Source organism: Cyprinodon tularosa, unplaced genomic scaffold, assembly GCF_016077235.1.
Source record: "Cyprinodon tularosa strain WSP-4 unplaced genomic scaffold, ASM1607723v1 ctg120, whole genome shotgun sequence".
Classification (NCBI taxonomy): Eukaryota; Metazoa; Chordata; class Actinopteri; order Cyprinodontiformes; family Cyprinodontidae; genus Cyprinodon; species Cyprinodon tularosa.
In genome coordinates, this window is record NW_024038004.1 from 2941997 (window position 1) to 2963555 (window position 21559).

The 21559-nt window shown below is 37.3% G+C and overlaps 1 protein-coding gene across 2 annotated transcripts in view; it reads left to right on the top strand.

Moving 5' to 3' along the window:
• crlf1a (cytokine receptor-like factor 1a) overlaps positions 1 to 17562 on the top strand; it is a 29639-nt gene extending 12077 nt beyond the window's left edge. The window contains exons 3-9 of one of the 2 annotated variants that reach the window (XM_038273595.1): positions 269 to 398; positions 520 to 689; positions 7755 to 7912; positions 10651 to 10725; positions 13451 to 13544; positions 16412 to 16594; positions 16756 to 17562. In XM_038273595.1, coding sequence (XP_038129523.1) covers positions 269 to 398; positions 520 to 689; positions 7755 to 7912; positions 10651 to 10725; positions 13451 to 13544; positions 16412 to 16594; positions 16756 to 16772 — 827 coding nt within the window. In that variant the 3' untranslated portion in view covers positions 16773 to 17562. The remainder of the gene's footprint in view (positions 1 to 268; positions 399 to 519; positions 690 to 7754; positions 7913 to 10650; positions 10726 to 13450; positions 13545 to 16411; positions 16595 to 16755) is intronic. The other variant, XM_038273589.1, reaches the window with a different exon arrangement.
• Positions 17563 to 21559: the final 3997 nt, after the last annotated feature.

Below are 21559 nucleotides of genomic sequence, written 5' to 3' on the forward strand. Positions count from 1 at the left end.
CCTTTTATTTCTGTTATTCAGTAAAAGTTTAAAAAACAATCCAGTGGACTTGGTTTCCAAGATTTGAAGACGTTTTGCTTCCCCTCCAGGAAGCTTTCTCAATTTCTTTTCTCAATTCTTTTATTTCTGATGTTTAGTCGTAGGAATGACAGGAGTTAAATTTCCCTTCTCACTGATGTTTTCAGATCTTGATTCCTTTGTTTCATCCCTTGTTTATAACTCAACGTGTCCCGCTGTTTTCCTGTTTCCTTTCTCGCTTTTTTCCCAGTGCCTCCAGAGAAACCAGTCAATCTGACCTGCTGGTCCCGGAACACCAAAGACCTGACATGCAGCTGGAGCCCTGGTGGAAAAGGAGAGACTAATATCAGCACACAGTACAAGCTTAAGTACAAACTCAGGTGCAAAGACATCCACACAATGATTTGACGCTAGGAGAAAACTGTCAAAAATGATTTAACTTGAAAGCTGCAAACCAAATGTAGCTAAAGTCCATTTGGGTCGACCTGGCTCTCCCCTCAGGTGGTACGGAACCGAGAAGGAGTGTAAGGATTACAGCCACACCCAGCCGTACTCCTGCAGCATCACCCAGGACCTGCACCTCTTCACTCCGTATGAGATCTGGGTGGAGGCCTCCAACCAGCTGGGCCGGGCCACCTCTGATGTCATCATCCTTGACATCCTAGATGTGGGTGAGTGGGAGAAGAGACATTGGCTCCTTCAGCTTAAAACCTGGTTCTTTTTTGATCTTTTGATTTACAGGAATTACATTTTTAATTAGTGGGTAAATCTTAATTAATTTAGGGGGATTATGACGGTTAATTGTCTCACTGAAAGTAGCCTCTTAGCCTTAGGAGAGTAATACGCACTAAAGTGCTTTATGGCTCCAAGCAATCCTAAATCTCCTGTTAACACCTGCCGCATTTTTTAAAATCATTAAAAAACCCACTTTAATGGTTTATTACTTGTACTGAACAGATCCTAATTAGCCTGCAGAGCTTGTATGCAGCCAGTTTGACAGTTTCCCCTCCCTAACCTTGCCCAAGCAGCACAGCGGCTCCCTTTTTTTTTAAAGCCGAGAAATAAAACATGGTTTTTAACTAATGCGCCTCTTCACATAATTGTTGAAGTGAAAGATGTGTGATGATGAAATTTGCCTAAAGCACTTTTTTCTCCATCAGACTTTCAGTGGAATATGAACAAGTGCTCTCATTTGACATTTAACTGCCTGAAAAGCTAACAGCATGTCTGCTCTACGTTAATCCAGACTCTCATCAATGAAGCCTTTTAGGATAAAAAAATAACGTCTCTTACGATGTGGTTGCTGACAGAGCTAAGTTAAAGCTTATTTTTGTTCTCAAAGGGTGTCCATGCCTGTTGAAGTGGTGGGACGGTGTTGGCCCAAAGCTTTTAGTTATGTTTAGTCACTCACACTGGGGTTGAACCGATTGTAGTTTTCTGAACAATAAGAGATCTTCAAAAAGCCTGATCTGCAGATTCCAGTTTTCTTTGACATCTGACACTGTCAGGTGTTATTGGGTCAAAATACACCTTTTATATTCGAGTTTTATACCATTGAAAAAGATAGAGATATACCCGGAAAACAAGCTTCTATTAGCGGCACATGAGGCAGTTCTCCTAGCTGTAAATGAAAAGTCAAGAGAAATGACAGTGGCTGATTTTCAGACCTTTGTAGAGTGGTGCATAAAATCAGTTTTAAATGTATCAGCTTATTGCTCTTGGTCCAGAATTAAAGGAAATTGATAAGGAAACTAATTCGAGAGTTGGAAAAATCACAGATTCATAGCTAACAACCTTTACTTAAACTGGGTCTTGAGCATTTAGATTAGGGCTGAAACAATTGATCTGATTAATTGTGATTAATGGCTTATTTAAATAATCTAATTTATTAATTGATTAATCGTTAACTGGAGTATAGAGACTGTAAAATATGCCTTTAACTGACACAGTGACCCACTGAGAGCAGTAATTATATTAAAATTGTAAAAAAAAAAAAAAGAAATATTTTGCATTTAAGATGAAAAAATATTTTTTGTCTGTCAATATGCTCTATCCAGAACTCCTAAAGTGGAATCGTTTTAGTTTCACCTGGTTTAATTTCATACGAAATGTTCTTTTAGGAACTTTTGGCTATCTAATTGTTAATTGATAATAAGAAAAAAAATAGATAAATGGATTTGTTAAAGAATAATTAGTTGCAGCCCAAATTTAGATCAATTGCAGTCATTTTATTTTTTTTTGTTTAATGCCATATTTGTAAGACATGCTAATCCCCCCCCCCACGCACACACACACACACACACACACACACAAAACAAGAACTTCAAAGATAATCACCACGTCTTTATCAAAGTATGTATTTCTAACTTTTATGTGAACTCAGATAATGTGGTTAACGTAACTGCTGCTGGTTGATGCATTTATGGACTGAAAAAGATGGGAGTTTTTAGTTTTCATAGATTTAAAAATAGTAAAAAAACGATTACTGCTAAGAGCAATATGCTGGTAAAGATTCCCAGCAATCCAGGTCATAGTCAATCCAAAGAAAGTTTAAAAAATCAATGAACTAGAGTTTGTTTCCAAGTTTGAAAAAAGGTTTCACTTCCCATCAAGGAAGCTTTATTAATAAAAAACAACAAAAAAAGGAAAATTAAAATGATTTGAAAAAGCTTCAGGAGTGATGAGGAGTGTCTCCTTACAGGAGTGTCTTTCTCATTATGAACAGAAACTTGGAGAATCTTTCCTTTGGGTCAGGTCGGATTTATAACTCAGAAGGCTTACAACTAAAAGTCTCTCAGAGATATTGGTTAGGAGTGGTCACATCCACCTCATTTCTAACATTGTCAAGTTAAAATATGCACCTTTTTAGTTTTTGGTGTGGAATTATGCTAAAGCTATTTCTTTTAAACCTCTTAAGTTCTAATAATTGTGAGGGCATAATTTATATGTATTAATTTATATTTCATCAACTCTTCTTTAATATAAAAAAGAAAGGTAAAAAAGTGCAAATAAATTCAGTTGCTCAAATTTGAGCCAAACCAGCAACATGTTGGGGAGCATTCATTTACATCACCTCTTGATCTGATTTCGTGCTTGAAAAAGCCTTCCAAAAGCAGGCCATTAAACGCATCTCCATGGCTGCAGCATGGCAAAGACTTTCTCTAAGTATTCATCTGACTTCATACTGATAGGAACTGATTGGAATTACCTTTTAAAGCTATGTTCTGGGGTCCGTTGCTCAGCTTAAAGGAGTTAAGGAGCGCGTAATGAGATCAAATGCTCTCACTGTGCCAGACATACACTCCGACCTGGACATTCATACTGTTGCTTTGACTCTCGGGTTCATCCTCATTGTAAAGCGCCCTAAGATGACTTTTGTTGTGTGCTGGCTTTGAACTCAATTCAAAGCAGCTTCTCTTCTGACAAGCTCATTTTCTCTTTACTCATGCTTAGTGGACATAAACACAGAGAAACACTCACGCACCCACTCACACACAGAGAGACTGATGGAATGTTCCATGCTGATCCTCGAACCTAATCCTGTCTCCAAGGCAGCTGCAGACCCCGAGGCCCGAGCAACCCGGCCTTTGAGGCTTTAAGACTTGGACCTGAAATAATACAAGCTGATAAGCTTGGAATTCCTCACCTTGTTGGCTTCTGGAACGCTCTGAACTCTTCTGGGAAAATGTCCTGGAAGAATACAGAGTTTCTGGGCTGGATATGCCAGAGGCAGGAAGCAAGCGTCCATCATACTTTAATCCTATTGTTTTTATTAATGTATGCAGGCACACACCTGTTTGCATGCCTCAAGGGCAGGGCAGGGCCTTGCCTACAAAAAAAAACAGAGGGGCATCCGGGGAGTGGGCGTTTTTCAGTTTTTTTTCTCAATTCATGTGAGTAGGTGGTGTGTTTGGGGCTTTTTCTCGTGTCTCCCTCACCCAGCCTTTGCTTTCATTCAAGTGTCTTCCACAACAGAAAGCGGGTCATAAAGAAGCCACACCTGTGCCGAGGTGGGATGAGTCACTCACACCTACAGTCGGGTCCAATCAGTCCTGAAGGCGAGGTGGAAACTCCTACGGGTTTCCCGCATTCCTCAGCCGAAGGGAGATCGAGAATCACGGAGGAGGCTAGAGGAAACTTGTAGACGTATGACTTGGAGATGATGACGTTTTGCGGGGTGACACAACATATACAAACACTGATTCATCACCAGTGTGTCATGTCTTAAGTATCTGCATTTACACTGAAATCTGTGAAGTTTAGCTTTTCTGCTTTTGATGGCTGTGCGTTACCATGCTACGGCAAACATACGTAGATTTTACGGTTTCGATTTTAAAATGAGCTTTAAGAAATCGTTATGTTCATGTCTCACGTCATGGAAGCTGTAATTATTGGTTCTTATGAGCCTCCGTCATCCAGAAACAGCTCCAGTTTAAAAAACACCAGAGCAGTTTTTATGAACAAAATTCATTAATCTGCTAACAATTTTCCTTTTACATTAAGCAGTTTTTTCGGTCACTGATTAACGACACAAGAAAATGAGGTTGGAGGCTGTGCGCTGCCATTAATGATCCTCCAGAAAGAAGCTAAATGTCTGATTTTTAATTTAAGGAGATGGACTAAAAAATATCTATGGTGGTAGATAAAGTAAAAACTTTAGTTGCTTTTAAACTACCCTAAATACATTTATATTAAGGAGATCTCTGGCTGATAAGACTTAACTGATGTCTGTGTTTCACATAGGAAGATTATTGGTGGTGCACCACATGTTGACTCTTTCTCTCAGGTTGGTCAACATTTATAAATCGAACAGTTTTTTTTAAATTATTTCTATTCATTTTAAACAAACAAAAATCTTCCACTATTTTTTTTTTTTGGTCCATAAATGCATCAACTAGCAGCTTGAACTTGGGGTTCCATAAATAAGAGACATTGGTCTGAAACTCACAGTCCTGGGAAAAATTTAGAAAACCTCATGAAAGTGAGCGTTTTTGTCATCTTGAAAAATAAGTTCCACATATGGATATTAAAATAATCATAAGAATAAAAAAAAGTGTAATATAAATAAATCATAAAAGGTGTTGAAAAACTGAATTAGGACACCCCTTCATTTACTAAACCTACACATAGGTGAATCACATCAGCTTCCCATGATGTAAGTAACATTATTCTGCCCTCTGAAACAGGCTCTGTTTATACCTGAGACAATTGTTTGTTTGTGCTCCAAGTGAGAGTGGGCAGCAGGGAGATATAAACGGGTCTCTGAGGTCCATAGAGAAAAAGTCATAGTAGCTCCTGCATCTGGAAAAAGTTTAAACCCTTAAAAGCCTTGACTATGAATTTATTTTCACAAAATTCCACTTTTTTAAACTAAAGCTGTCATTTAAGTTTCTAACAAAAGAAAAAAGATGCTATAAATTAAATTACATTATATAATTTATATGATTATAATTTGTAATACAATGCAAATTTCTGTATAATCTTGTATAGATTTGCAAGATTTTTATAGATTTGTTCACTATATGTTCCTGAATGTTTAAGTCGGGGCGTTCAAGAACAAAACAATCACGCTGACAGTGCAGAGGTTACAAAAACTAATATAACAACAAATATGATGCACTTGGTTTTAAAGGGTTAACCTAGGCTAAAAAGAGCTAAAATAAAAAAACTCTTAATTTCTACTGTATTAAAAACATGTCTACAAATTGCAATAAAAAAACTCCCTATTGCAGACTGAAAGATTCTGGAAAAAAATGTCAGCTAAGGATCCATACCAGGTAAGGCTCTAGTCAAAGTGTGCAGACTGCACAAATTTAACTTTCATTGAAGGTGTTCAATATGAAAAATGAAGGTCAGAATAAAGTTGCTCATAGAGGACATAATCAAAGACCAGACTCATCTGGTTACAGAAATGTGTGGCGATAACTAAATACAACATTCCAGGAAAAGAACCTCATCAAATATTAAGCGTAGAGCCGGTAGGGTGTCGTGGTTCGGGAATGCCTCGCATTTTAGCCAGCAGAACTTTGCCAGCTTACTTTTGGTCATTGAGGTAAAACTCAATCAGTTTTTGTTTTGTGAAAGGGATAAATAATTAGATATTAAGATGCAATCATTTTCATTCAGTGAGGATTTAAAAAAAAACTATTTCTTATGACTTTGAACGTGGATTATCTTGCAAAACATTGACTTTCTGTGGATTAAAAACCACTTTGTCTTTTAGTTGACTTACAGCACATTTGTTTGCTTAGAAAAAATTATTGGTGAAAATGGAAATGGTCAGGTTGGAGTTCATACAAACCTTTTGCATCATCTTTATTGATAACTATTTAACACAACCTTACTTTAAAGAAAATACAGTTGAATTTCGACATTTGGTACAAAGATGCAGCTCCAATTATCTGCCATTTCCACAAAGGAGGAATACATTTTTTTTTATTTAGAAACACACGTGTGCAGCATTAAATTGCATAAGATCAAGCTTGACAAAAGCTCTGCAAAGCTTCATTCTGTTCTTTTTTCTTTAAAAAAAAACACTGACAGCAAATCTCACTGTCGGAACTGTTGGGGTTTGTTTACTTGTAGGGAATGACATCCTAAAAGAGAACCGATCTTCATATTAAAACAAGCTCTAAGGCCCAAACCTAAATAGTGGGCTGTCACTGAGTGCTTATTTTTCAAAGAGATAATTACTGTCAGATGATAAAAAGTCTCACACAAGTCATCGGAAACTAGAAGACAACCAGAGAGGGTAAGATTTTGTGCTGCATTACATAAAAACACGACTCTTACACATTTAAACTTTGACTGAAAATTACAAGGGGTGAAACTCTGAGGATTTACAGCAGTTTTATCTCGATAATTGATTTCAGTTCATTCAGAAAATAGAGGAAGGTTCCTGCATCGGCTGCTACGCTAAAACTGAACACATTTAAGATGCGTGCAAGGCGTATGCCCTGACTTTGAGAAAATTCTTGCATGCTTAAGGCTATCCAGTTGTTAAGAACATATGTCTGTGGAAAAAAACATTCAAAGTGAAAAGTGACTGACTATATTTTTGTCTTAAAATTAAATTTTGGAGATAGAAAAAGGTTCCCATGAAACACAATGCATATATATATATATATATATATATATATATATATATATATATATATATATATATATATATATATATATATATATATATATATATATATATATATATATATATATATATAAAATTAGTGTAGTTGAGGGGTTTGTTGTTGGAACTGTGTCTGGTTTGGAAAATCCCACTTCCATTGTCTCAATGAAATGTGTCCAAAAGCATATTTTCTAAATTCACACAAACTGGGATTAATATAATAAATATTTGTGTTATTTCACTGTTAAGCTGAGATATAGTTTCTGTGATTCATCAGATTTAGGTAAAACTGATTGAATCAATAAACTGTATAAATAAAGACATAAAATCATCCGATTTTCATGGATCAGCTTGAGCACTCTACTGGTTCTGCCTTTATTGTCGTGGTTCAGTTTAATTTGGTTCAGCCTGTCGAAGTCAATCAATAGCCTGTTGCTGCAGCCGTTTAAAAACATATACTGGAGAGAGGAAATGAAATAACCACTGACCCAATGAGCTCCCCTCAGTGTCTTCTTCAGGGCTTTTTGGGCTGTGACTCTGCAGGATTTTTCCTCATTTTAGGTGAAATAAAGAAATATTTTAAATAATCCTTCTTCTTCTCCCCTGGCAGTGACCACAGACCCTCCGTCAGGCGTCACCGTCAGCCGTGTTGGTCAGTTGGAGGACCAGCTCAGTGTTCGCTGGGAGGCGCCGCCAGCTCTCAAAGACTTCCTGTTCAAGGCAAAATACCAGATCCGCTACAGGCTGGAGGAGAGTCAAGACTGGAAGGTAGATGTTATGTTGCTTTGTGTAATAAAGAAAAGTTTTTTTTTACAATAGACACCAATACAAAGGTTTACAGTGTTTACAGCACAGAAATGTAAATATGAAGTTTTATTTTAAAATAAGTATATTTTTCCTTAAGTGAACAGGTGAGATACTTTCTCAATGGATGTTTAGGATAAAAAAACAAAGAATTTCTTTATCTTATTTCAAGTAGAGATGCACCAATCGTGATTTTGGGAGCCGATCACCAAAATCGGTATCGGCCGATCCCAATATTGCTGATCACCAATCAATACATTCTTTAAAAGAGATTTCATTATTAAGAATAAAGATTAGGAGATAAGAAAGTATCATGAATTTAAAACTTTTTTAAGTGAAGGAGGCTGTAGAGACAAGCTTTTTTAATCAAAATGGAAGACAGAAAATGATGAATGAATTCAGAGAATGGGCTGCTCAATGGCGCTGTGGGTAGCACTGCTGCCTTGCAGCAAAAAGGTTTCTGGGTTTGAATCCCGGCCCAGGGTCTTTCTGCATGGAGTTTGCATGTTCTCCCTTAGCATGCTTGGGTTCTCTCCGGGTACTCCGGCTTCCTCCCACAGTCCAAAAACATGACTGGCGACCTGTGCAAGGTGTACCCCACCTCTTGCCCATTCACTGCTGGAGATAGGCACCAGCACCCCTCGCGACCCCTATTGGGACAAGCGTGTCAGATAATGGATGGATGGATGACTTCAGAGAATACTCTAAAGAAGTTTTTCGTGGCTTTTGAGGAGCCTTTTTAATTTTAGCCCTAGAAGGACTGTTTCATCATCCTACATCCAGTGCATACATTGGCCAGTCACGCCTCTCCTGCACTCTGGTGCTCTGTCTACCCAGTGGGCTTCTCCCTATACTGCTGTGCTCCTCTGATCTGCCCCTGTGGTTCCTTAGCTCCGGGGGGGCATCCTGGTCCTGGTTCTCTCTCTGTCGGTGCTTTGTCACCAATTTCCTGCTGCTACTGTTGTCCGGGTAATTCATCTGAATCATCTGAATCGCAGAACGCCAGGACCCTGAACCAAGACACAGGTGGTGGTATTCTTCATATAGGTTCCAAGGTACCTTTGGTGTACCTACCTTTTTTCCCATCACATAAAAGACTGATTAACACAAGCAACTATTATGATGAAAAACGTTAGTGTTCTCTCTACCTTAAAACCCTTTATATGTTAAATGTTTTAGATTTTTAATTTGGGGTTTTTAGTAATGCTGTTCCATTTTCTCCTTTCCTACTTCCATTTCGTTCATGTAAACGCATCATTCCATGCTAACATAGCCAAACACTGGTGAATCCACTGTTTATTGCAGTATTTAAGGATTTACATTAATTATTATTTATGTAAATAGTTTTTTAAAATACTCATGTATACTTTTATTCCTGTAAACTAATAATTTAGGCACTTATAAAAAAAATTTCATAGCAGCAAATTGATGCTGAAACTAGAACAGTATAAAAATAAAGGAAAATGTTCACATAATATTTATTTGATGAACTTAATCCCCAAAATCCTAAACCTTTGGGTTTCTCTGTGCAGAAACATCTTGAATGTAATTAACATGATTCATAATATATTCATGTGCATCTGGAGTAGAAGTAAATACTCTAATATTTATCTTTCTGTATGCCAAAAAATAATCAGATTAAAGAGAAATTTCCACACATACTGAATAAACTAAAGGATGTCTTCTTTTTAAGGTGAGGCAACAGTGTGAGCTGCACACATTTTTGTGCCCCAACTGCAGAATTTTTAATACTAAAAAAAATGGATGTAAACAGGCCTTCTATGTGACGGTAATACAGCTTCAAAAAGTCTGTCATGCAGATGGTTTTTCAGAGAAATCATTTTCCTGAGGATAGAGGGGAAGATTCTCCTGTAATTAGGGAGGAATTACACCGCTGTAATATGATCAAGTCCATACTTGCAAAGTGGAAATGTTCAAAAAGACGACGAGAAGGAGGAGTGGAAAGGTGCGGCGCAATGCGGCGGCGGGGGGGGGGGGGGGGGGGGGGGGATACCGTAGGAGAGAGGAGAGAGGAGAGGCCTCAATCCAAGTGGCTTGAAGGGTCGACGGTGGAAACAAAGCGCCTCTGAAGCGCCCCTAATCATGAGGTCATGCTGCGGAGTGTGTATGTGTGTGTGTGGGGGATACATCTCAGCTGTTAATCTGTTCAATATGGCTGCAGAGACGCTCAGCTGTAACTTCTGCCTAGTTGGCTGCCTGTGCATCACATCATTAGCTCTGTGATGCCTGTAATTTACATGTTCTGCTTTCTGTTGGAGTTCTCCTTAACAAGTGTTTACAGACAGGATGCCAGAGAGAAAGTGGGGGATTATTAGAGCAGATTATTAACTGCAGTGTGTGTGAATGTGTGTGTGCTTCATTCTCCTCTGTTTTGAACAGTTTCGCTGTTTTCAGGTCTTGTCTGTGAAAGTACCTGTTTCTCTGAATGTGTGTGTGTGTTTTAGTGTATTTGAATCTGTAATAAATAATAGGGAACAGATTTTAGCCAGCAGGCACAGCTACGTTAAAATACTTCCATAAACATGCTGATCAGGAGCCACTAAACAATGTGGTGCACATGCATGTTTTGGTCTTTACATGGTTTGCGGTTCTTTTTAGTTTATGCCCATTGGTATTTAATACTGTGGTCGGACCTCCGGCGCTCAGCCTTTCTGTGTTTGTGCCTTTTCTTTGCTGCCTAGGTGATGAATGATGTCGGGAATCAGACGTCGTGCAGACTGGCGGGGCTGAGAGCCGGAACGGTGTATTTTGTCCAGGTATGGCGACCTTGCAGCTAAGTGTCAATGAACTGGGCGCCAAAAGGCTACTCATCATCTATGTAAAAAAAAAAAAAAAAAAGACTAAACAAATTGATACAGTGATGAATGATTTCTGAACTTTCCCGGTCATTGTAATGTATATCCTGTATAATTTAACTAAAGAGTGTTTGAGGGGAGGAAGACTTCAGTCTATATGGTAGAATCTCTCTTCATGAGGTAATATTTGCCTGCTTCTATTTGCTCTATGAGTTATAAACAGCCCTATCCAAATGGCCCCACATCTGTCCTGTCAGATTTAATTCTAGGTTGAGACAGTCAGAATATTGTGATCTGCTTCTTTCTTTGTTGATGTGGATGAGCGCTCAGAATCACTGTGTTGCTAAGTAAATAAACCCCTCTTCTTCTTCAGGTTTGCAGCAGACATCTAAACAATTTGGCTTAATACATGCTGCCGTTTGAAGGTGTCTATAATTTTGTTTAACCTGACTTAAAAACGAAAAGTGAAAGCATGCATTATTTTTTGAAACGCTTTTAAAGCTTTTGTTTCACATCCATGATCTATAGTCTATGTAAAGCACAAGCAGTACGGCATCACTTTTGGGTTCTTAGCAGTGATTCTGACCATTTATAGATTTTTTGGGAAGTTTAATTTAGTGGTGAGACTTGAATTAATTACAAGGTCTATAAATAATTCATTTGAATTAATCACATTTAAATCAAAAATCATATCGACTAAATAAACCAACTATCAATCCAAAAATGTATTTGCTCCTCAGTTATTGAATAGATAATCACATGAACACAGCAGCACGTTTTTTGTATTTAATAGATTATTTAGGTTATTCAAGAATCTGATGGTTGAAAGTTATATTTTAGCTTTTAGCAGAAATTCCTGATATTTTTTGCAAAGTCTATGCAACTACTTTTATACAAGTGTGAAAAGACCATGAATATTCATTGTAACACCATTTCTTCAACTAACTGTCCTAAAAAAATATCTAGCAACAATGCAAACAATATTTCCTGTAAGAGTTTTTGTTGTTGTTGTTGCTGTAAACAGAAGATAAGGTTTCATTTCTGATCCTGACAGAACTTTGAAAGTTCAGCTCTGCAAAAAGCATTGCTTAACATTTAAAATGTAATATGGAGCATTTAGTGCATTTTAAATATTTTCCACTGAGGCAACTGTTTCTATCGCAAACAATCCATGTTCCTGGTCCCTGCTCCTTCCTGACTACCAGCACCATTTAGAAAGCAATTATTATGGTGACCGTGGAAGAACTTCCACTGTAGCTCTGATATGAGCCATGGTTTCTAAGCTTGAATATCCCCAGTGAACCAACGGCTGTGATGCTGGTTATGTGTCAGATTTTCAGGTGTACAAGAAACAATGTGTATAAAGGTTCCTGCTTGGGATTTTAGTATGTAAAATTTATGCACTATTTTTGCACGCCACGTATCACTTGGCGTATCACTTTACTTGGATTTATCACTTTACTTGGATTTCCACTTTACTTGGATTTAGTTTTTACATATGCATATATATACATACATAGATATAAATACAGAAGAGCTATATGTGTATATATTTTATCTCTTTTTTATTTTTATTTTTGTCTTTATTATCTTGTGTTGTTGGATGTGTGTATATATATATAAAACTGTAACTGGAGCGTGTAACAAAAGTAATTTCCCTCTGGGATTATAAAAGTATTTCTGATTCTGATTCTAATATATAAGGAAATGCAGTTAATTCTGTTAATATTTTTTTTAAAATGCATTAAAATTATTCTAATTAATTACTCAAAATTAAAATTAATCCATTAAAGTCCCAGCCCGTAAAGCCCATATCATACATCTCATAATTGTAAAGTAGTTTGAAAAAGGCTGGAAAATTCTTGTTTGGCTGAACTTAAAATGTTGCAATATTTATGTGGAAATTGAATTAGTTTTCTAGAGCAGCAAATTTAAAAAACAAAAACAAATAAATGCATTTAGAGAAATTATATGGCAACCCCTAAATGTTAAAAATAGCAGAATATGGTAGCAGGAATAGAACATAAGCAAGATAAACAGAATAGAAACAACAATCGAACAGCCACAGATGAAGACATTTATCTGTTGTTCCGATTATTTAATCAACCTTCAGACATCCAGTCCAATAAAAGCCACCAAACATCAGTCAGTTGTTGTGTTTCCATTAACCATCAAATCAGTCTGAAAATAAATTTGATTAATGAAAACACTAAAACTAAGAAAGTCTTTTGCTACATTTTTTAAAGATTTGAATAGATTTATTATTATTATTATTTTATTTGATCAAAATTCTCATATTTTGAAAAAAAAAAAACTTTTTGGGCATCATGCGAGACACGTGATGTGCAGCTGCACCTTCCTGGCTTGTAAAAAGATGAAGAAAAAGACCAGAAGTAGTTGGAGGATGACGGCGCCCTCTAGAGCCATGGCTGAAATATGACTAGATTTCATGCCTTTACATCCAGTTGATCAGATTCCGTTTAATCAAAGAAAGGATTAATTGAATATAATCTTTTCATGCTTCCCTCTTAACCAGTTTGTTGATTTTCCATTTTTCCATCCAAACTTTAGAGAAGACATATCTTGGTTTTATCCTTTTAGTTAAAAAAAAACAGCAGTACGCTTTAGAAAGCCACTGTGTATCTAGTGTTCAGCCTCTGTTCATTGGTGTCTGATTTTTGGGCAGGTTCGCTGTAACCCCGTGGGCATCTACGGCTCTCGCAAAGCTGGGATATGGAGCGAGTGGAGCCACCCCACAGCTGCTTCCACACCCCACAGTGGTGAGCATGGTCACACACACAGTTTTACACAGACAGACTCACAGTCTGAGGTCTTATCATAAGAGCTTCTTCTCTCTTGATCTCAGGGTTTAGATTCACTTTAGTCCAAAAAGAAGCTATTTTCTGATACCACAGTGTACCGTGTGCCCAGCTGCTCTCAGCAGCAGCTTCACAGCAAAGGCAACATAATAGCGCCTTCAATCTTCCACTCTGTTTTCTTTTGATTAAGTTGCCATATCTATTTATCTAATATCATTTCAGTAAGTCAAATTCCACAAAAACAGACCTATTTAATTATATTTATGCAGCAAAAGCATTCACTGTCTGGCAGAAAGGAGATAAAAACTGTCAGAAAAGTATAAGTGTGGTACTGGTGTTTTGCCTTCCTGGATTCAGTTAGACTGCTTCAGACTCAGAAGTACAGTAACTGCTGTATAAAATGTTATCATAATCTGGCCACAAAAAAGACCGCAGTTATGAAAACAAAACTCGGTTCATAAAAACTCAAATTTTTCTGCAAGGGTTTTTCTACAGTGAAAGGCTCAAAAAGTATTTGTTACAACCAGGACTGACAGACATACAGAAATAAGTTCTACTTTACTCCTTTTCTCTTTTTATTTTATTGATTTTGTTGGTATTGATGCTCACTTTTCATCCAACTCGATTTATTCACTTGTTTAGCTTTCAAAACACCTGATGAGTTCAGTATTGTTTGCATTTCAAAACTCATCTGAAGTCAGAAGATGCAGAATTGGATGTACTAAAGCTGAGCAATCATGTTTTTATTTCCTTTTTTTTAAGCTTAAATGATGTGATTTTTAGTTCCAATAGCTGAGAAGAAGAAGCACCTTGTTGGGAGCAGACCCTAAATACCCATAAGTGAAAAACGACAGAAAAACATGAAACTAAATAAAAAATTAACCAGTAACAACGAGGTGTTTGACTTGCAGGAGGATCTGACTAGAACTGATGGAAACCAAGGAGTATATAGTATCAGGGAGGGTGATTATTAGGGGTGTAAATCACATCCATCATGGCGATTCGATTCAGTATCGATTTCCTGACCCAACGATTCGATTATTTTCGATACTCAAGAGTACACCACGATTTGATTCGATTAATATTTTTTTTATTTCTTTTTTTACACCTTACAGGATAAACAAAGTTTCAAGTTTGAAATAAATCAATGAAAGCTGTAATATCGTTATGCATTTTTTTTAGAAACAACAGCAAATAACAGAAGTAGAAAAGTTGCATCAAAAAATATTGCACAAATACTGCACAAAATCAGTGCAATGAGTGCAATTCAATACCTCGGCTCCAGACGTCCCGCCCCCTTGAGAGACGCTCCGCTGCACCTCTCCCAAATTGTAGCTGACCGCAGACAGTGCCGCAGACAGGAGGCCGGCTTGTTTTGTTTTTATGACCGAAATTGCGGAAAACAACTCGTGAAGTTTGACCCGCTAGAAGAGCGAGGTGCACGAGAACGCTGGGACCCTTTTTCAACCTCGATCTCCGCCCTTTTTGGCCCTCATGTCCCTCCGTTGTCGGACTAAACTCGCCCCCACTTCCTCGCCGCCTCGGCCGTATCTAGACCCACAGTGTGTAGCTCAGACCACGCTTCAATATTGAGCATAATTTAAAAATGTCTGTGTCAAGCTTACTCCAACACACTGCTGTAAGAGTATAACCAGGAAGCGAGGTAGGAGGGCAAAATAGGTTTAGCGCCACCGCAGCACGGGAGGGAGAATTACGCCCAGGAGCAAATGGATAAAAATAGACCGGAGGAAAAAAAAAACATGAATCGATTATCTTGCAGACGTGTCGATGCATCGAATCGTCGGCTGTTGGATCGATCTATTGATACAAAACGATTTTTATTTACACCCCTAGTGTTTATATGAAAGGGAATTGGGTGTGCTCATCACCTGCTGAGACAAAGCTGTGAGGATAACAGGAGAGAGAGATCATTATTCAAAATACAACAGGATAACTTTCTTATAGTAGCAAAGTTGTTTGCATAGGAATTAGCTTGCTGGTCGAAACTCTGGGAACAGTTTATCGTGTTGGTAGCCTGGTCATGGATTATTGCTATTAATTCATTTTAATAGCGTTGCTTTATTGCAGTAATGCAATGGGCAGGTCAGGCTTATTTATTCCTACCAAATCATGTATGTTTGATTTATCTATAAAAGGGTGTATTGAACCACTTGTCCTTAAACGAGGGACATCTATTGTCTAAACTTGAGCTACAGGCCTTAAATACCATGTTTCACAATAGTATCATCATGGCATACAGAGATGTGGAGGATGCCTTTTGTTTGGTGATAATGCAAATAAAAGGCAAGGTAAGTTTATTTATTCGGCACATTTTAGTGGCAAGGCACTTCAACATGCTGAACAGGAGAAAAGAGGAAAAGAAAAAAGAGAAGCAAAAAGAAAAACTAAATATATATATATATGATGAAAATGATTTGTAAACAATATAAATAGATTTAATGGTTAAGAAAATGAAATTAAAACAAAAGTAGAAATTAAATGTACTACAGGATTGTTTCAGGCATTCTTTTACATTTACAAAAACAGCATTACTACTCTGTTTTTGTCTATCACTGAGTTTGAAGCTGGAATCAAATCTTCTATTTGTCGCCCTAATCTACCATTAGCAAAAGCAAAATATCCAGTGGTAATCCTAGCATGGTGGGCTGATATTTGATGCATCTGTTATAAAACTCCCAGCATTCAAACTAAAATCTAAAGCATAGAAGTATGAATAGATGGAGAATACTCTGGTCCCTGATGGTTTCAAAATGTTTGACACTAATAATCAGCTCCTTTCATCGTCTCCTTTCCTCACCCCCCCTCAGAACGACTGATGTCCTGTGACTCGAAGTCCAGCGGAGACTCCAACTCCACCCTGCGGCGAGAGCTGAAGCAGTTTCTCGGCTGGGTGAAGAAGCACGCCTATGGCTGCAGCAGTATGTCCATGAAGTTGTACGACCAGTGGAGGGTGGATATGCAGAAGTCGCCAAAAACTCGCAACCAGGTAGGTAAGCATCGCTAATGCCGAGAAGAAAGCATACGCAAATACGCACGTCTTCCATGTAACCGCAAACAGGCGTGCACTCATGCCCTGTGTACACAAACACAAACAAACTGGAAATGATTTTTGCAAAAGCTGATTCGTAACAGATTTGTGTCTTTCATTTAGGTTCTCCAAGGGGATAAGTCGTAGCACATGCTGGCTCTGCAAGGGGAAAAGAACTGAATGAATGCAGTTTAGTTTCTTTTTCTTCTTTTTTATCCATACGTGTGAATGAGAAGAAAGAAAAACGACTGCATTCCTCTAATAGAAATGTAAAAGACACTTTGCTCCGGAAGAAGTCCAAAGGAAAAAAAATAGTGGGGATATACTTCCTTTCTGCTTCCTTTCCACTCGATATGAGCACGTTTATATGACGGAGCTGCTTTACTCATCATGGATATTGCGAGACAGAAAGAACGTGGATGCAAACCACATTGTAGCATGAAGATGTTGGACTGCAGTAAAGACATTTCACATGCATTTGACCTGATTGTGCACGGAGGAGATCAAATCCAATCTGAATTTACCTGAAATGTTGGCTAAAGCAGCTAAAAGTGACACCAGTGGCTTTAGGAGATTCTTGTCAATACAAGGCGCCATCTAGTGGCTGCTGAGTATCCATGAATTCCCCAAACCCTCCCTCCTCTGAGATCCTAATGTAAAAAGAAATATGAACAGATTATGATTCAGTATTTTAACGAGTGCTTTGCTATATAGGTGGATAGTGTGCCAAACTGGTTCACCCAGGATGTGACTGATGGTGTCTGTGTTGGCTATGGAAAGCCTTTATTTTTGTACTAAACTGTACCAGCATATTTAAAGTATAAAGCTATGTTTTATAATTCTTAAGTTAAATTTAGTCAGTAAAGACTGTACAATGACTGAAGTTGTTATCAATTTTTAACTGTGTTCTATAAAAATGTTGCCAGAAAACCTGAGGTTTGATTCCTTTTTGTGTGTTCACATTTGTGTGTCAGCTCAACCTTTAAGATTATCTCTTTTTTAAATTTCCTCATGCTTATCCCCATTTAAATGGGTTGACATTAGAATATATTTATATGCATCATATTACAATAAGAATAGCGTTATTCCTCACTGTCCTGTTTTAGGTCAGTAAGGGTTACTAAACCATTTCCTTTCGAAAACTATTGGAGTATTATGTGAGATACGAATTTATAGTTTATTCTGTATTACTTCCTTCGAAAGAAACTATTTGAGAAAAGCTTAATGAGGGGTTTTGAAACGGCCTATGCAACATACAGCTTCTTATAAGACACCTTGGAAAATGAATGAATAAAAATTTTGCCTAAAGGTGAGTGGAGGATTTTTGCGAATTTTGAAAAGACGCGCAAATGCACATGCACAACCCCATAGTCGCTCCGGAGAGGCCGTGCGAGAGCGTGCACCAGCCCATTTGAGCTTGTTAATGCTCTGTTTAAAAGTTGCTGTTTGCATCGCTCATACAAGCTTACTTTGCAAAAGAAGATTTGCAATTTTTCCACTATGTCAGACTCAACACCGGTATGTGAAAATGGGGACGCCCACGTAGGACGGCTTTACATTAACGTATGACCAGAATGATTAACAATTAGTAGGACCACTTATTTTGATGGTCCACCTGGAAAAATCATCCTCCACTATACCTTTAATTATCAGCAAGAGATTTCTGGACCTGAACTTTGCCTACAGTTTAGAGAAAGTATTCATAGGGCTGGACGATACATTGATTGTATTGATCATGAAAATTTTTTGTTTAGGAAGATTTAATAAAAAAAACTAAAAAAAAATCTGGATTGTTTTTTTCAAACTAATCCTCTTCTTGGGCTTCCATATCTCAGGGTGACCTCTGTTCATCACTTTTTGTTTTTAGATGTCTCATAACTGATAAACTAGCTCTCTCTGTGATAACATCAGCTGAATTTATTTATCTCTTCAAATTAAGGGCACCTTCCAGAAGGGATGATTGAAAACAAAGCTAGTTTTTAAAGAAATTGATATTATTTATCTTTTTTTTTTTATTATGGAAAAATCAGACTTGTTTGCAAAAAAAGGGGACTAAATTTTTATGCCATATCGGCCATCCCTAGTGCTTAACTTTTCCCCAATTTTAGTTACACTAAAGCCTTATTAACAGTGATATTCATTTAATCTGTTCTCAAAGTTCGTCTCAAAAAACTTCATTATTATTTTGAAAAAATACGATTTTTTATGTTGTTGCAAATGTAAATAAAGTATAAAATTAATAAATCACTTTTACGTAAATCTGTACAGCTACACACCTTGTTATTTAATGTCCCACAGTGTAAAGGTAATTTCAGGGTTCAATCACTAATTCTAACGTCAAAGAAATTGTCTTCAGCCATAAACCTGGGGAAGTATTCAGACACATTACTGCTGCTTTGAATGTCCCAGTGAGCACAGTGAAATCAATCTCTCATAAATGGGAGAAATTTGGAATAACCAGGACTCTTCCTAGAGTAAGGGGATTAATCAGGTAACCATGTTTTCTCTGTCAGGGCCTCAACGTTTCTCTGTGCATAGAATAGAACCTTATAGACCGATAAATATCTCTTCAGCAATCTACCAACCCTTCCTTTATGGTAAAGAGTGGTTATATGAAAACTGCTTCTTAATAAAAGGCAGATGGCAGCCTGTCCGGGGTTCACCAAAGAGAAAAAAACAAAATAATCTGACAAAGATCAAACTCTTGGCTGTGAATGCCAGGTTTTAGAAAACAAGACACCACTAGACCAATGCAATCCCTACTGTGAAGTACGGCGAGGCAGCATCATGCTTTGGAGAGGTTTTTAGCAGCAGGAATCTGGATTAAGAGAATTTTTAATGCAGCAATTTACAGACTTTCTGGAGGAACCCAAACTTGTTTTTTTTGAAAACCTGTTTTCAGAGCCAGAGTCCAGACCTGATTTGAGGCCTATAGAGATCAGAATATGGTCTGTCCTAGCAAACCTGATGGAGCTTAAAATGTTATTTAAAGAAAATAGGAAACGCTCCCTAAATAGCTGTTCTGAGTTTGAGATAACAGATTCAAGCGACTGTAAATAGTTAATACATACAAACCAGAAGCTGGGAATTCTTATATAAATGACATTAGTTTTCAAATTTTTATAAATTTGCACAACAGCCCAAAAAAAACACAACTCTTTTCTTACATTGAGAGATATTGTGTGATAAGCTTTTAGGAAAGTTGTCATTTCATAAAAAAAAAAAAAGTTCTGATTTACTGTATAAAAACATTGCAATGTGCAGCAATGTCCCCTACTTTAGAGGTGCCGAAAGTAAATCTGCTGTAGATATTAGCAGTCAGATCACATCATGCTTTTTAATTTTTGATTAGATATTTTTGCACAACCTTATCACATCGTCCCATGCCTTTGGTACAAATGTCAGCTTATTTCCAGTAAACAATTACCAAAACTAAAATATTATAGTACGGTATATTTTGATGATGATATGGATATGATATATTTATACGAGTATGACAATAAATGTTGTCTCAGTACAAGTCCAAGTCTATATCAATCTAGAACACCTGAAGTGTGTTTGAGGCCTTCCTGGTTGATTCTTACTAAATGATGCAACTCTGCCCCCTGCTGACAATAAGTAGTACCTGCAGTTTGCCCCCTGATAAAATGTGCAGTTGGACTTTAAAACTATATCTACATCATAGATTGGTTTTCTGCTTTAAGAGGCATATATGTTAAGCTTTTCACTTGACGTGGTTTTCTTTGTTTGTTATAAGGAATCCCTTTTAGACTTCAGCTAAATGATGACTTTGGTTTTGCCTTTCTTTTATGTTAGATTATTTCTGTGTTTGACTATGACATGGTTACCAGCTAAAAAAATAAATCATAATACTTCTAATTACCACAGACAATGGAGAGGGAAGTACTAAGCAGGCATCTACCTAATGAATCAAATCTGCCTCTCATCCCAACCTTTTGACCCTGAGTCGGGTCTTTTGAACATCTCTCAGTGTCGTTTCGTTGTCAGAAACCTGAGACGCTGCCTGTGTTTCCTGCATGCAGCGAGTTCATCTCCCTCTGCTGTCACATCAGAGTCTTGTTACTGCGTCTGTGACCACTCATTCACTGCTGGTCGAAACTTTAAACTGGAAGAAGGTTTGTTTTACTTCTGGCCTCGCTCTCAGCACATTACTTACCTCTGTCTTTGCCAACAGCTAATCTTGGTTGCAAATGGTAGGTGCTCCTCCTTTATACTTATTATTCTTTAAATATTATCCTCACACTCCTTGGAACAATTCTTAGGCCCTATTCTTTAAAACAAGTTTATTCTAAGCAAAAATGCAGAATTAATGACACAAATTTAAAGATTTATCCAAATTCAACCTACCTCATCGCCATAAAATCCATCTGAAAGATCAGTTACGCTATCTTCCTTCTGAATAAAAAAAAAACTGTTTTTGTATAGTCCTCATATTTATGATTTATGTAGAATAAACAGTCAACAGAACTAATAATTACTGTTTTTATAGATAATCATATTAAGAAAAAATAAAAAAAACTAAATGACTTCAAAGAAACACAAATAAACCCAACACAGTTATAACTATACAACTTGAGATTAAAAGAAGTGTCTATTATAAGGGTTTAAATAGTCATAATATTATTAAACTGATTCAAAATCTAACTTAAGGAGTTATCAGAAGTTTGTCTGTCTCTCAGGAGCAGCCCTTCTATGTTTAAGTTCACGCTAAAACATCCAAGCAGTACTGATTTCTTGTGGCACTGGGCAAAGGGCCCACTTTGGAATCTGAACCGTGTAATCCATTTAAAGGCATTTGCTAAGTCATGCAGCACACATGTACAAGGTGGGTGGAGGAAAATTGGAAACATAATGTGCCCAAATTTGCACAAAAATAAACAATATCTAAGTAGCACACTCTGCAAGC